A 14,394-nucleotide genomic window follows, 5' to 3' on the forward strand; every position below is an offset into this window, starting at 1 on the left:
GTCTCCTTGAGGGTCAGGCAGTCAAGCGTCGGTCAAGAGAAGGGAAAGACGCACTTTCCCCTCGTGCCCTCTGCCGGTTTCCGCTCGGTCTCAATTCCGCCGGTACTATAGATATTAAGTTCATTTCACTCGGGCCCTTGTGTAAATTTATTTAGAATAGACCGGTTGTTAAATTAATCACTGAGCGTTTGATTTCTGCCATGACCCACAGTAACTTAAGAATCCCACGCGGACCCAGGTCGGGGTCACATATATAATAACATATATATATACATATACATATATATATACATATACATATATATATATATATATATATTATAAATATTATTATCATATATATACATATATATATATATACATATACATATATATATATATATATATATACATATATATATATACATATATATATATATATATATATATATATACATATATATATTATATATATATACATACATATATACTATACATATATATATATATATAATATATATATATATATATAATATATACATATATATATATAATACATACATATTATATATAATATATTATATATATATAATATATAATATATATATAATATATATATAATATACTATATATATATATATATATATATATATATACATAACATACATTACACATACATACATATTACACACATACATACATACATACACATACATTATATTATATACATATATATATATATATATATATTTTATTTATTATATATATTACATATATTATATATATACACATATATATATATATACACATATATATATATATATATAATATTACACATATATATATATATATATATATATATATATATAATTTATATATATATATATATATATCCGCATATGGAATTACTTGCAATTAAGGGTTAATCTTATTTAAACTGACGATTGAATCAAAGTTTTTACATGTATATTTAACCAATGTACTGAAATATAATTTATATCTTAATGTACCACAACCTCAAAGGATTCAGGAGAGGGGGCTCTCTAATTACCGATATAAATCTTGGTAGACAAGAGTGGTCGATAACCATAAGCTGATAATTAAGGCATGCAGGTATGTCCTAAGCAACTTGTTTTTTTAGAAGCTGGCTTGCATAAAGTCTTAATATCTTGTAAATAATTATCTTTGTCAGTTTGTTCGTATTTTCTTGTAATACCTTTTCACAAATATGGTTTCTGTATGTTTCCTTAAAATATTTGTGTTGCTTACCATTTCGTTTACGTTATTCATATTCTCACAAACTTCGTTGAAGATTAATGCTACGTTTATTTTGATTAAAGTGTAAAGGTCCTATTAAACCGAATTTGTTCTACTTGTTTAATACATCTTTATACACACATGTGTGCCCCTCAGTATAATGTAATTATCTAAAATACACACTTGTCCTTTTAAACAACCATTTTCACTCAAAGTAAATAGTAGAAAATAGCAGGAAAATGACGTCAGAGTACAGCGGAGCCACTGCCAGGCTCTCACTATCCAACCAGTGTCGTTCGGACAGCAGCATAAAAGCGTACGACAGGCTTAGCCCGCTAAAGGTGCGTTCACACGGTCGAACAATGTCCGACGGACAAACATTATTACCAATTAACAATTGTCTGCCGGTCTTTGCCTTGTGAGCAGAGTAAAAACAGTGGTATACAAACTCATCTGGTACCAGTGTTTGTTGCCAGATCTACTTCCATCGTTTCAACGCTTACGACGTCATCCTGCTTCGCCTATGAAATGGTAATGTTTGTCCGTCGGACATTGTTCGACCGTGTGAACACACCTTAAGAGGCAAAGTTTACCAAGCAGAGGTCGACCGTGTGGACGCGGCCTAACAAATGTGGTGTTCTGATATTTGGCTTGCTTCGTTTACCTTTTTCAGAAAGAGGAGACCTTTCAATGGATTAGCTCTGCCATTCGGATTTATATTTTTGTTTGCATGGTGTTTTTGCGTTGCATGGAACCAGTGGTTATTCAGCAAAAAAACTAACTGCTTTACGCGACTTCCGAACCACGTCGAGAGTGAACTTCTATCGCCGAATATTCGGCTTTCTACTCAAGCAATCTACAACGTAAATTGAAAACTGGATTCACAGCTTAAGTTTTCTTACCCTACCTACGTAGAGCAGAAATTCTATTTCATATCAGATTGTTAGGAAAAGGGTCCCACTAAACCACCTACCACCCCACATTCACTCCTCGTGGCTAATTAGGGCGAGGGGCAAATGAGACCATAAAGCAGGCTTAATATATTCCAACTTATTAATACCAGCTAATATCTAGCTCTATTTCAGGAAATTAACCCTGCTCATTCAAATTCCAAGCCTCCAGGGATTATAGTCAACAGCAGTTTCAGGTCTGAGTCCGGTTCAAGCCCACTTTTGGAAGTATCGGTGGGCGGGAGGAAGACCTTACTGTAGTCTGTTCAGCCTACTTCTTATACAGCTCAATATGTAATTCCTTGAGCTTTCTTGGCGTCAGGATTTTTTAAGTGATCAAGTGGTGTAATACTCTAGTTAAAGGACGTAACTGCATTTTGCAGCTACTTAGAAAGTATCTCTTTTATAGAAGTTACCTTATACTGCTCTCAGTTTTATCTAATTGCGGGGAAAAGGTTCATAAAAGAATCAGGGGAATGGCATTTTGACCATCTCGACCATGGATAAATAGCTAAACACCACACCCTAACCCCAACACTCCTATAAAAAAAATATAAAGCCAACAGCTTAAGTGCTTAACCACCTAGTTATCTGTCGTAAAGTATACTGCCATCTTTGCTTATAACAGCATACAAGTAATTTAAAAAAAGAATTATAATGCAGCATTATACTGCAGATTATACTGCAGTAGTCAGGCTCTTACAAACCCCAGATAACATTTCATTACAGCAGTTCCCAATGCCATCGGCTGGCTGTTATTGAAGTATAGTTTTTTGGCTCGGAATCCAAGCACTTTGGCAGCTCAGGCCATTCGCGCATCTACACCAAAAGTTAAAGCCAATATCAAACCATCTCCTTCAGCTTGAAGTCACAGTACTACCATTTTCCTCAAATTAGTTTACCAGATACCTCAAACCTCATTTGAGGGTACTTTTACTTTCCTATACCATTTGGGCAAATAACTTACCATAGTAAAGCAATTTCATAACTGCTTTTAAGGTTCAGTACGGCTAACCTAATATGGACCTTCAAAAAATATGATACAGTACTGTAACCACTTCCCAGCATAGCCAAATGCTAGGCCGTGTCAACATTCAACCTTTACCCTTTGCCTTTTTCTACGATGAAGGTCAGACTGGCATACTTGGGAATGAAAGTTAACTCAATAGTTTTCTTCAACAACCTTTTAATTAAAAGCCAAAATAAAACAAATGAATTTCCATTGACATAAAACTTTCCATTTTTATTACCCTTTTATTTATCCGATTCCGCGCAGAGTTTAGTCACCAGGCAAAGTATTCTAGATTAAGATCAAAGCTGAATATTAAAGCTGAAGATTTGGGGCGGAGGATTGAAGTTGAAGATTTGGGGCAGAGGATTCAAGTGGTAGATTAAAGCTGAAGATTTGGACTGGACTACTGGGCGGAGTATTCCAAGCTGAAGATTTGGGCAGAGTATTTAAGCTGGACCAAGACTGATGTTAAGCACTATCCAACTTCACGAAGACTTATCACTTACCAGTTTTTTAACCAAATCAAAGTTATCTTTCAACAGACCTGGAATAAAAACGCAGCTGAAAAACTTAATTTTTTTGAAAGGTTGCTACCCTAGCTTTTAGTTTTTATTTTAGCTGTGTATTATGTAGTCATACTACTGCACATTTAAAAAATTTTATGACATCAATAACCCGACACTAATAACCAAGGTAAAAATAGAAGGTTACGTTATTGAAAAAATACAATCATTAAAAACTAAAAAATGACAGTTTATCTAGAACACTAAATCTCGACAAATTATATTTATGTTTAATCCATTAAGCAAAGGAAAACTAATTTCCGCAAAAAAATTTAAAACTAGATTTTGGATTTTTGTTTTTGCGTGCTTGTGTACATGTTATTGATGCAAGCACTCTCCTGACGTACGGTAACCGTACGTCAGAAGAGACATCCTCCCCACACCAGGGGCCCCGCCCCTGGCGGGGGAGGATTAGCTTGCGTTAATTTTAAGATTTAAAGAAACAAAACAAATGAAACTTACCATTGGCATTGGCATACTTTACCAAACTCACTCTACTCCTGGGATGGTGTCTTCCAAGCTTCGTTCCACACCTGGGGAGAAGCCACAAAATTAACATTTACTTTCATAAATATTTTCATAAACTGTAATGGTCAACCATAAACTATTTTAACAATTGTCTAAACGGCGCTAAATCTTGACAGACGCTAAATCTTGACAGCTAAACATTATATTAAATTTTAAACTAATCCAAACCCCATTTAAGTTTACACCACCTAACGTGAAATAACGCTTTTAGACAAATACAAAATTAACTTTCAATTACGTAAAAAAATACATAATCTCTTAAGTTAAACTATCACAAGATCATACAAAATCTTATGTTAAGAAAAAAAAACATACTACATCTCTCATGTTAAAAAAATTACAAAATACAAAATCTTCTCTTATGTTGAAAAAAAATCATACATATTCCTACTTAAAATCTTACGTAAAAAAATCGGTAAACTGAATATTTGATAGATTTTCTAGCATGAATTTTATGCCATATGTTAAGAGAACTAACTGGCCACAGCAATAACAAGACAAACAAATATGTAACTGTGTGTTGGCTAGAATTAAAACACTTCGTACTACAATTTGAGACACATGGACCATAACATACCACGTCAGTTCGAAAACAAAAATCTTACCTTCGCAGGCAGTCGACGAATCTCATTTTACAGCGTACCAGCAATATAAGTTTCTTGACGTAAAGACACCAACGAGAGATTTCCACGAGAGAACTTAACCTAAAAGGAGGGTTCAGTCACGAAGTACATATCACCAACCTTTCCGGCAGATTGACGACAGTTCGGCGGCGGCGTTGGTATTTCTACAGAAGCAATCCGCGGTGGCTTAGACTATGGCAATTGACTGATTCCTATGTTATTTGAGTTACTGTACAAGATTTAAAAGTAATATCCATTCGGGCGGCTGTAACTAAGCAGTAATTGAAATTGAAAGTTACATAATAGCCGCACCAAACTCAAAGGTATATTAAAATTTAGTTCCAACCAAACGAAAAAAATATTCCTTACAACCCTTGTAAAGCAACTAAAATAACATAGAAAATGTCAATTGCCATAGTCTAAGTCACCGAAGAACGGTCCTATAGGAAGGTGCCAAGTATTCGTTACGGTGAAGGCAATGTAAACACAGCCGCCATGTTTAAATTCCCCAACCACCACGGAGCCGAGCCATATGTTCACTAAGGGTGGGGGGGGGGTAAGGTGGAAGGTACGAGTTGTCTTAGCAGCACCCCACTGAATAGTAACATACCTTGACGCAACTTTCAGCGAAAGCCTAACACTCACTTTCCTAAAACATAATAATTAAGAATAATGTTTGGACCTTACCTTAAAGGGGTGGAGGGTACAAAGCAGCAGCTGCTTTTAAGAATGCGTGGAGGCGGGTCTTGGGTTCCTCAAAATGCAGCTTGAAATAAGCAACAGCCAAGTACCCGACGAAGTTATACATTCTCCTCCCGTATCTTGAGTCGACTGAATGGGGGCAAAAGACCTGCTTTTCTCAGGAGGCCATGGTCCCTGGCAAAAACCCCGATTAGTCGATCATAATTACCTGAGTAAAAGGCAGAAAAATCTTTGTAACTCATGTAACAATTGTTACATGAAGTTGGCAAAGAGTTCTGGTGAGGGGCTGGGGCGAGCGTGAAGTAGATGCAGCAGTGGATGTCATGGCGGCAGATTCAACAGTGTTGGAGTTGTACAGTTAGGAGGTGGCAGGAGGCCAGACCGTAGAAAAACAGTGGTGGAGAGGTGGGGTGGAGTAGTAAAAATGCTTTGATGCTATTGGTTGAGGCAGGGTGGGGCTGAGGTAAATGAACAAGCACTTAACAAGATAAGTTGGCAATGTTAAGGGTAATAAAAGTAAATGGGTAGTTAAGGAACCTAAATGTAAATGTGGGATGGGTTCAAAATATGAAATAATACAAATACATATATAACGGGCCCAGGAGGGGGTGGGATTTAAGTCCTGGGTGGTAAATGTGTAAAAGGGCCTATAGTTGTTTTAATAAATACAAAAGACCAAATTAAACATAGGTTAGCATATAACAAAACTAATTAAAAACTTGTAGGGAATGTTGCATGACCAGGGGTGGGTTGGGCCTGCTGTAACCCCCCTTAAAGAACCAAACCAACCTAACATAACCTAACCTAGCAGGGGATGTAACCTTACCTAGTAGGAACTTAACCTAGTAGGCAATGTTGCCTGACCAGGGGGATTTGCCCCCTGTACCCCCCCTTAAAGCCTAACCTACCTAGTAAGGAATGTAACCTAACTAACCTAGTTAGCGGAAATATTGCCTACCAGGGGACTTCGCCCCCCGTACCCCCCCTTAAAGGCCTAACCTAACCTAGTAAGGAATGTAACCTAACCTAGTAGGGAACATTGCCTGACCAGGGGGGCTTCGCCCCCCCATACCCCCCCTTTTAAAGGCCTAACCTAACCTAGTAAGGAACGTAACCTAACCTAACCTAGTAGGGAAATACTAGGCCTAACCTAACCAGTAAGGAATGTAACCTAACTACCTAACCTAGTAGGGAATATTGCCTGACCAGGGGGGCTTCGCCCCCCCGTACCCCCCCTAAAGGCCTAACCTAACCTAGTAAGGAACGTAACCTAACCTAACCTAGTAGGGAATTACTAGGCCTAACCTAACCTAAGCTAAGGAATGTAACCTAACTAACCTAACCTAGTAGGGAATATTGCCTGACCAGGGCTTTTCGGCTTCGCGTACCCCCCCTTAAGGCCTAACCTAACCTAGTAAGGAATGTAACCTAACCAACCTAACCTAACCTAACCTAGTAGGGAATATTGCCTGACCAGGGGGGCTTCGCCCCCCTGTACCCCCCTTAAAGGCCTAAACCTAACCTAGTAAGGAATGTAACCTAACCAACCTAAACCTAATAAACCTAGTAGGGAATATTGCCTGACCAGGGGGGCGGGGCTTTGCCCCCCCGTACCCCCCTTTAAAGGCCTAACCTAAACCTAGTAAGGAACGTAACCTAACCTAACCTAGTAGGGAAATACTAGGCCTAATGTAACCTAACCAACCTAACCTAGTAGGGAATATTGCCTGACCAGGGGGCTTTGCCCCCCCGTACCCCCCCTTAAAGGCCTAACCTAACCTAGTAAGGAATGTAACCTAACCAACCTAAACCTAACCTTAACCTAGTTAAGGAATATTTGGCCTGACAGGGGGGCGGGGGGGGCTTCGCCCCCCCTGTACCCCCCCTTAAAGGCCTAACCTAACCTAGTAAGGAATGTAACCTAACCTAACCTAGTAGGGAAATACTAGGCCTAACGTAACCTGGTAAGGAATGTAACCTAACCAACCTAACCTAGTAGGGAACATTGCCTGACCAGGGGGGCTTCGCCCCCCCATACCCCCCTTAAAGGCCTAACCTAACCTAGTAAGGAACGTAACCTAACCTAACCTAGTAGGGAAAAACTAGGCCTAACGTAACCTAGTAAGGAATGTAACCTAACCTAACCTAACCTAGTAGGAATATTGCCTGACCAGGGGGGCTTCGCCCCCCCGTACCCCCCCTTAAGGCCTAACCTAACCTAGTAAGGAATGTAACCTAACCAACCTAACCTAACCTAACCTAACCTAGTAGGGAATTTTGCCTGACCATGGGGGCTTCGCCCCCCGTACCCCCCCTTAAAGGCCTATCCTAACCTAGTAAGGAATGTAACCTAACCTAGTAGGTAACCAAGTAGGGAATGTAACCTAACCAACCAACCGGAAGAACATTCTTTAATATTACGAGCTTTCGAGGTTAAAACCTCATCTTCAGGCTGAAAAAATGACAAGGATTAGTAATCACTAAAATTACATTAAAATGAATTGTCTAATTAAAAGCTTCAGTAAAAACACAAAATAAAACGAACATCACATACAAACTAAAAATTTAAAAATTACGAAAAAACTAAAACAAAACGCAAGTCATACAAAAACAGTAATAAAAATGAAAATAATATGAAAGGTAAACAAACTACACTCAAAAATAAAATGGCTAACGACCCACTTTGTGTACCTACTATGAAACTATATGATAGCTAGTTGAATACCGGACGAGTTGTTGTTCAATTCCGGTTTCATTTTCTTAATAAACAGCGACTCTGAAATTAAAAGGTCCAGTCTATTTGAGCAAAAAGACAGTACTCTAAAATCTAGGTGAGTGAAAGGATGGTCCTGTGCTAAACTGTGATCCCTTATGGCAGAAAATGGTGGTTTAGAAAGAGGAAACCTAGTTCTAACGGAAAGACCTCTGTGTTCCAAAATTCTGTGTCTAAGCCAGCGGGAACTGGATCCCACGTATCGCAGTACGTAATTCAATACGTACTATGATAAATAGAGCTTACAATGTCTGTTGTGATTTTAATTCAATACGTACTATGATAAATAGAGCTTACAATGTCTGTTGTGATTTTAATTTATTTCTTCAAGACATGGTCTTCCTCCAGAATTATTTTTCAGAAAATTCTTATCCCGTATTTGTCTTTTACAAAGTTCTGAAAAATTTTCTACATGAGAAATTTTGTCCCAGACCAGTGCACAGTACTGCTAGTAAAGATGTAAAGTATATTAAATTGCCAAATTATTATGGTTGATACGTTGGTGCTACCTTGGCTTTTCGTCTCGGCGACACCTGATCCGAATTGCTATACCTGCCACACGCTAAGTTGGCGGTGATGCCCCGCCCCTTGCTAAGCGAAGGTGGTAATTGGATTACAGCAACTATTCGTGTGGCTATTCATTTGAGTGTGTTGAAGGCGTTTGCAATTACTAATTTAGGTTATTTTTATTGTAGAAGTTAATTATACTCTTTAAAGAAAATGAAAATGTATGTTAAATGATGAAAACGTTTGAGAACTTTGAGAAAACTATCACTAAAGTATAACTCAAATAGTCAAAGTCAAGGATTTTACATGATTTCGAATGCACTCTGATTCATTTATCTTCAATGTCCCGTAAATATATAAGAAATTGGTCAGAATCATGTATATTGTAAAGGTCATCTAAATACGAAGATGCTATATAGTATGAATATAGAAGTCCACGTTTCCAAATTACATAATTAATGGTTAGAAAACATGCACCTTATCTAGGGAGGCAGAATGATCACTAAAATAGCCAGTTACTGTAATTGGCGGGAATTTCAAACGCAGTTGTTAACCGAGCTAACATTGAAAAAAAAGAGAAACAGCTCTCAGCTCAGTAACCATTCAGCGATATACTATACATACACTGAAGTATAAAGGAGTAACTATAATAATGGAGGATTGCTTTAAAAACACAAAACGTATGGGACAGATAACGAGCCAGACAAGAATCGTCGTAATTAAGGTCTGCAATTATCTTCGTGGGCAATATGATAAGGAAGGCGAAGATGATATCGTAAAGAGGACTGCTGCTGCAACAGGAATATCTGTTCGTTCCATTCAGCGGATAAAGCAGCAACACAAGCGTGGAGAGATGCACTCTCCACCCCCTAGGTCAAGAAAGTCACCAGTAATGGGAGCATTAGATGATTTTGATAAGGACTGTGTACGTCGGGAGATAATGGCTTTCTATGAAAGAGGTGAAATTCCAACAATAGAAAAACTGCTGGATAGTGAAGAAGCCACCTCTGAATTTCCCTGTTACTTATATGTCCCTTCTCAACTTGTTAAGGAACTCGGCTTTCGTTATAAGAAAGTTGAAAGCGGTAGGAAGCTCTTGATGGAAAGGAACGATATTGTTCTTGCCAGAAATAAATATCTAAGGCTTATTGATGAAAACCAAAAATCCGATTCTCCAAGACCGGAAATATATCTGGATGAGACATGGTTAAATCAAAATGAGTGTGTGGGCAAATGTTGGACTCTACCCGATGGAATTGTTGGTCCACGAGTGAAAACGGGTAAAGGAGCTACATTTATCATAGTGCATGCTGGTGGAGAATATGGATTCGTACCAGGAGGATTGCTATTTTTCCGATCGAAAAATGGTAATAAGGGTGATTACCATGATAGTATGAATCATACATGCTTCCTATCATGGTTTCAAACACAGGTACTGGTAAACATTCCCGCTAAGTCGCTCATTGTCTTAGATAATGCTTCATATCATTCAAAAATATTGAACAAAGCGCCTGTCAGCAGTTCAAGGAAATCGGATATTGTCTCCTGGTTAGCTAACCACAATATAGCTCATGACCTTTCCTATACCAAAACCGATCTTCTAGATGTGGTAAAGCAGCACAAGTACCTCCAGGAGTATGAAATTGACAAAATCGCTAGAGTTATGCTGGCCATGAAGTACTCAGACTTCCTCCTTATTCACTGCGAGTTCAACCCGAGGTAAGAAATGCAATTCAAATCCCAATCAGACTTTGACAAATGTTGAATGTATAACTAAACGTGCAATAGACAGAGTAACAGCAGAGGACTGGAAGTCATGTATGCGTCATGCAAGAGAAGTGGAGGATATTTATAGGAAAAGGGATATAGTACGTGACCATCTAATTGAGAAATTGATTATAAACATCACCAGTGACAGTGAGGAGTCGGAAAGCGATGATGAATGATTTTGTTATTTCAAGTTATTGTTTGATGTAGCCTATCCAATGATTGATTAATGTGTTTTCTTTTTGTTGAATCAATTAAATGTTTAATGTATCAAGATGTATGTTTATTTTACCTAACCATGTTTACATATATTTGAAGCAAATTTCATTCTTAAATGTTTGTTAGACCAGGTTATAACGCAGTGAAACTTCAAGGAATCAGTAGCAAAATATAGTGGGTGGAGGATGAGGGTCAAGCGCTCGCTCTCTCTCTCTCTCTCTCTCTCTCTCTCTCTCTCTCTCTCTCGATTTCTACGAGTTTCTGTAGAAATGGCAAATTATTTCGGCGCTTGAATTTTGCCGTAGATTTCATAAATTAATTTTCAGAAGTAGCAAATTATAGAAATGGCAACACTGACTGAATCAGTCGAGTTGTCTACGGTGAGCGAGCTGTCAAAATCAGGTGATCGCTGAGCGGCTGTTTCTCTCAATACACCTCCTCCCTACTTCCAACAGGCATATTTCGTGGTGTTTTATGTTTCATATAATTATACGGCATATTCAAAGATATGCAATCGACAGCATATAAGTTTCCATGAAACTTGGATTGTATTGTTTGATTTATTGAATCCATATATAACATAATGCTCCGAAATAAAGCATTGCTTACATTCGACAAAGGTTTTTATCTTTGGCTTCGATTTCCTGTAAATTATAAAACTTCTGGTTTCCCTAATCCGAATAGCATTTTAATGATATGAAAATATTTCTGACTCTAGTTCTCCAATGATTAACACTTAATAAGGTAATAGAAAGAGGATTCTATCATATCATACTATTTTCTGTGAATATACAAGAAAGGACTCGAACTAACGAAGTGGGCGGACCATCACCGCCAACTTAGCGTGTGGCAGGTATAGTACTAATCATGCTAGTACTAAACCTCTACTCCAAGGTGCTAGTAGCTACTAAACCTACTACTCCGAGGAGCTAGTACTAAAACTACTACTCCAAGTGCTAGTACTAAAACTACTACTCCAAGTGCTAGTACTAAAACTACTACTCCAACAAGTGCTAGTACTAAACACTTAACTACTCCGAGGCGCTTAACAGGCCCCTACCGAGGGCGGGGGGCACGGGAGGGGGGGGGGGGTTGCGGGTCCCCAAATTTCTGGAAGTCCATATTTTCTGTGACTATCCTTTTATTGAACTGTACTTACGAGTAATAAATAACTATTGTTTTTCTAAGTCAAAGTATATATATATAACATAACAACAAGTAAAGTAATGTGCATGTTATTGTTAACATAATAAATGAATCAATCAATCAAGCTGAAAAAATAATCTTGAATTTCGGCGCAAACTATCAACATTATAAGTAAAATTCTGTTAACCAAAGTCAGTACTTTGAACAACAGCTAACCGGGTAGAAGGGCATAGACCGCATACCCAATTTTTCTTCTTAATATAACTAAAATAACATTTTCAAGTATTTCATCTTGTACATACCTATATATCCAATGACATTTATAGAAGAAAAAGTCCAGTTTTGGGAAAAACGACCCCACCCTCCCCCATAAGAAAAAACTCCAGGTACGGGCCTGTGCTAGTACTAATTACCGTTTGGTAAATGTCTAAGTAGGCGGGCGCTCGAAGATACCGTTTATTATTATAATTCGTCGACCACACATCATAGAAATGGGCGTATATAATATTTTGATCGCAGAGGGGCTAATACTAAGCACGGACGTCCCCAAGCAACGCTTCCACCATGCCCTAGTACTTACTGTTTTTTTGTTTTTTTTTTTTTTTTTTTTTTTTTTCATCTGTCCACCCGCCTGTGGTGTTTGCGTATGGTAACACTGCGTTCTGGGCTTTAGATAGCTACATTCAGCTTACATTCAACAATAATAATAACATCCTATTTCGAATATTAAGACACTTTTCAGTTGCAAATGTGCACCGAGATATCCTTTTATTTACCTAAAACTTAGACATAGCGTAACTATTTAAAGCCTGGGACGCAGTGTTACCATACGGAAACACCACAGGCGGATGGACAGATGAAAAAAAACAGAGTATAGTTACACCTCGGAGTAGGTGATTCGTAGATACCAAGCCAAAGATAATACCGATACATTAACCCCAAATATATAAAGTTACTTGTTACATAAACTGCATAATCTTAAATGACAAAAAAAAAAATGTGTTTACTGCAGGCTATTGCATTACAACGAGGCTTCGCTGTCTATCCCCGACTTGGTTTTTTTTTTTTCTTTTTTTCTTTTACAACAGAACCGGTGAAGTCTCCCTTACCCGCATTTCATAAATGACTGCTCCATGTAATGGGCGGTAGTGCAGTCAGTGCACCTCATTCGGTGCACTGTAGGCGTTACTTGATGTTCGTTGCAGCGTCCCTTCATTCCTTTTACTGTACTTACGTTCATATTCTCTTTCTCGCATCTGATATTCCACCCTTCTCCCAGCAATAGATTCTTACTGCAACCGCTTTGAGGTTTTTCATCCTGTTGCTGAATGACCTCATAGGTCGCAGTGCTTAGCCTTTGGCCTAAGTTAAGTATATCTTAGTTTGACCAGACCGCTGAACGGATGAACAGCTCTCCTATGGCTGGCCCGAAGGATTAGATATTTTTACGTGGCTAGGAACCAATTGGTTACCTAGCAACGGGACCTACAGATTATTGTGGGATCCGAACCATATTATTTCGAGAAATTAATTGCTAATCACCAGAAATAAATTCCTCTGATTCCACGTTGGCCGAGCTGGGAGTCGAGCTTGGTCTACCGAATAGGTAGGCGAGCACGTAACCTACTCGCCCAACGAGAAACAGCCTTTGGCCTAAATTCTATTATTAGTTCAATTCAGTTCAGGATATCGGTACCTGAACATATACTGTTTATTTGAATTATGCAAGAGATCAGGTGCACTGTAGACACTGCTAAATAGGGCGTCAGTGTCCCTTCGGCCTAACTTAGCTCCACCCCTTTTCAGTTTCGTGCTTTTGCCTCCATTGCCGCTTCCTTCGTTCCATCTGGCTGTGCAGATACAATAGATCCCATTGTGGGACCTTCTTTATATACAGGATATGTGACACGTGGAATAAACTGCCACCAGAAGTTGTAAACAGCAACAATGTGGAAGAGTTTAATAAAAGGCTAAACAAAATCATCAAGACACTGTGAATCCACAGTAAAAACCTGCTACTACAGATAAGTGAGCACACGATGTCTCTTCGCGTGGACTAACAAGTCTTTGAGACATCCTAATCCTTGTAACTTCTCAGAGTAACCGCGGGGTCTTCTCTCAGTTACACCTTTAGATCAGCGTATTTCATCTCATGTTTTGTGGAACACTTTTTTCTTGATGTATAACCACTCCAACTTAGTGTTTGCACTTTCTGCAGCGTTGAGACGTTGATCCAGCCCTTGTTAGGGTTGAGGTTTTAATTATTGATATATATATATATATATATATATATATATAGAATATATATATTTTCTTCTATATATATATATATATATATATATATATCTATATATATACTATATATAAT

At 38.1% G+C, this 14,394-nt stretch overlaps 1 protein-coding gene and 1 long non-coding RNA gene across 2 annotated transcripts; one reads left to right on the top strand and one right to left on the bottom strand.

Annotated features, from left to right (window-relative positions):
• Positions 1-3,355: 3,355 nt before the first annotated feature.
• LOC135225508 (uncharacterized) lies at positions 3,356-5,052 on the bottom strand. The gene is made up of 3 exons (XR_010317018.1): positions 4,895-5,052; positions 4,224-4,294; positions 3,356-3,742 (listed from the first exon to the last, which is right to left on the bottom strand). It is a non-coding gene; the product is annotated as an uncharacterized LOC135225508 (long non-coding RNA).
• A 4,524-nt stretch (positions 5,053-9,576) lies between these two features.
• Positions 9,577-10,617, top strand: LOC135225379 (uncharacterized). The gene has a single exon (XM_064264712.1). It carries the CDS (start codon positions 9,577-9,579, stop codon positions 10,615-10,617), a length of 1,041 nt encoding a protein of 346 aa, XP_064120782.1.
• The last annotated feature ends 3,777 nt before the right edge of the window (positions 10,618-14,394 follow it).

Source organism: Macrobrachium nipponense, chromosome 13 (genome assembly GCF_015104395.2).
Source record: "Macrobrachium nipponense isolate FS-2020 chromosome 13, ASM1510439v2, whole genome shotgun sequence".
NCBI classification, from domain to species: Eukaryota; Metazoa; Arthropoda; class Malacostraca; order Decapoda; family Palaemonidae; genus Macrobrachium; species Macrobrachium nipponense.

Bases quoted from the DNA above. Each gene is read 5' to 3' on its own strand.
- LOC135225379 (XM_064264712.1), top strand. From the start codon at position 9,577: ATGGGACAGATAACGAGCCAGACAAGAATCGTCGTAATTAAGGTCTGC.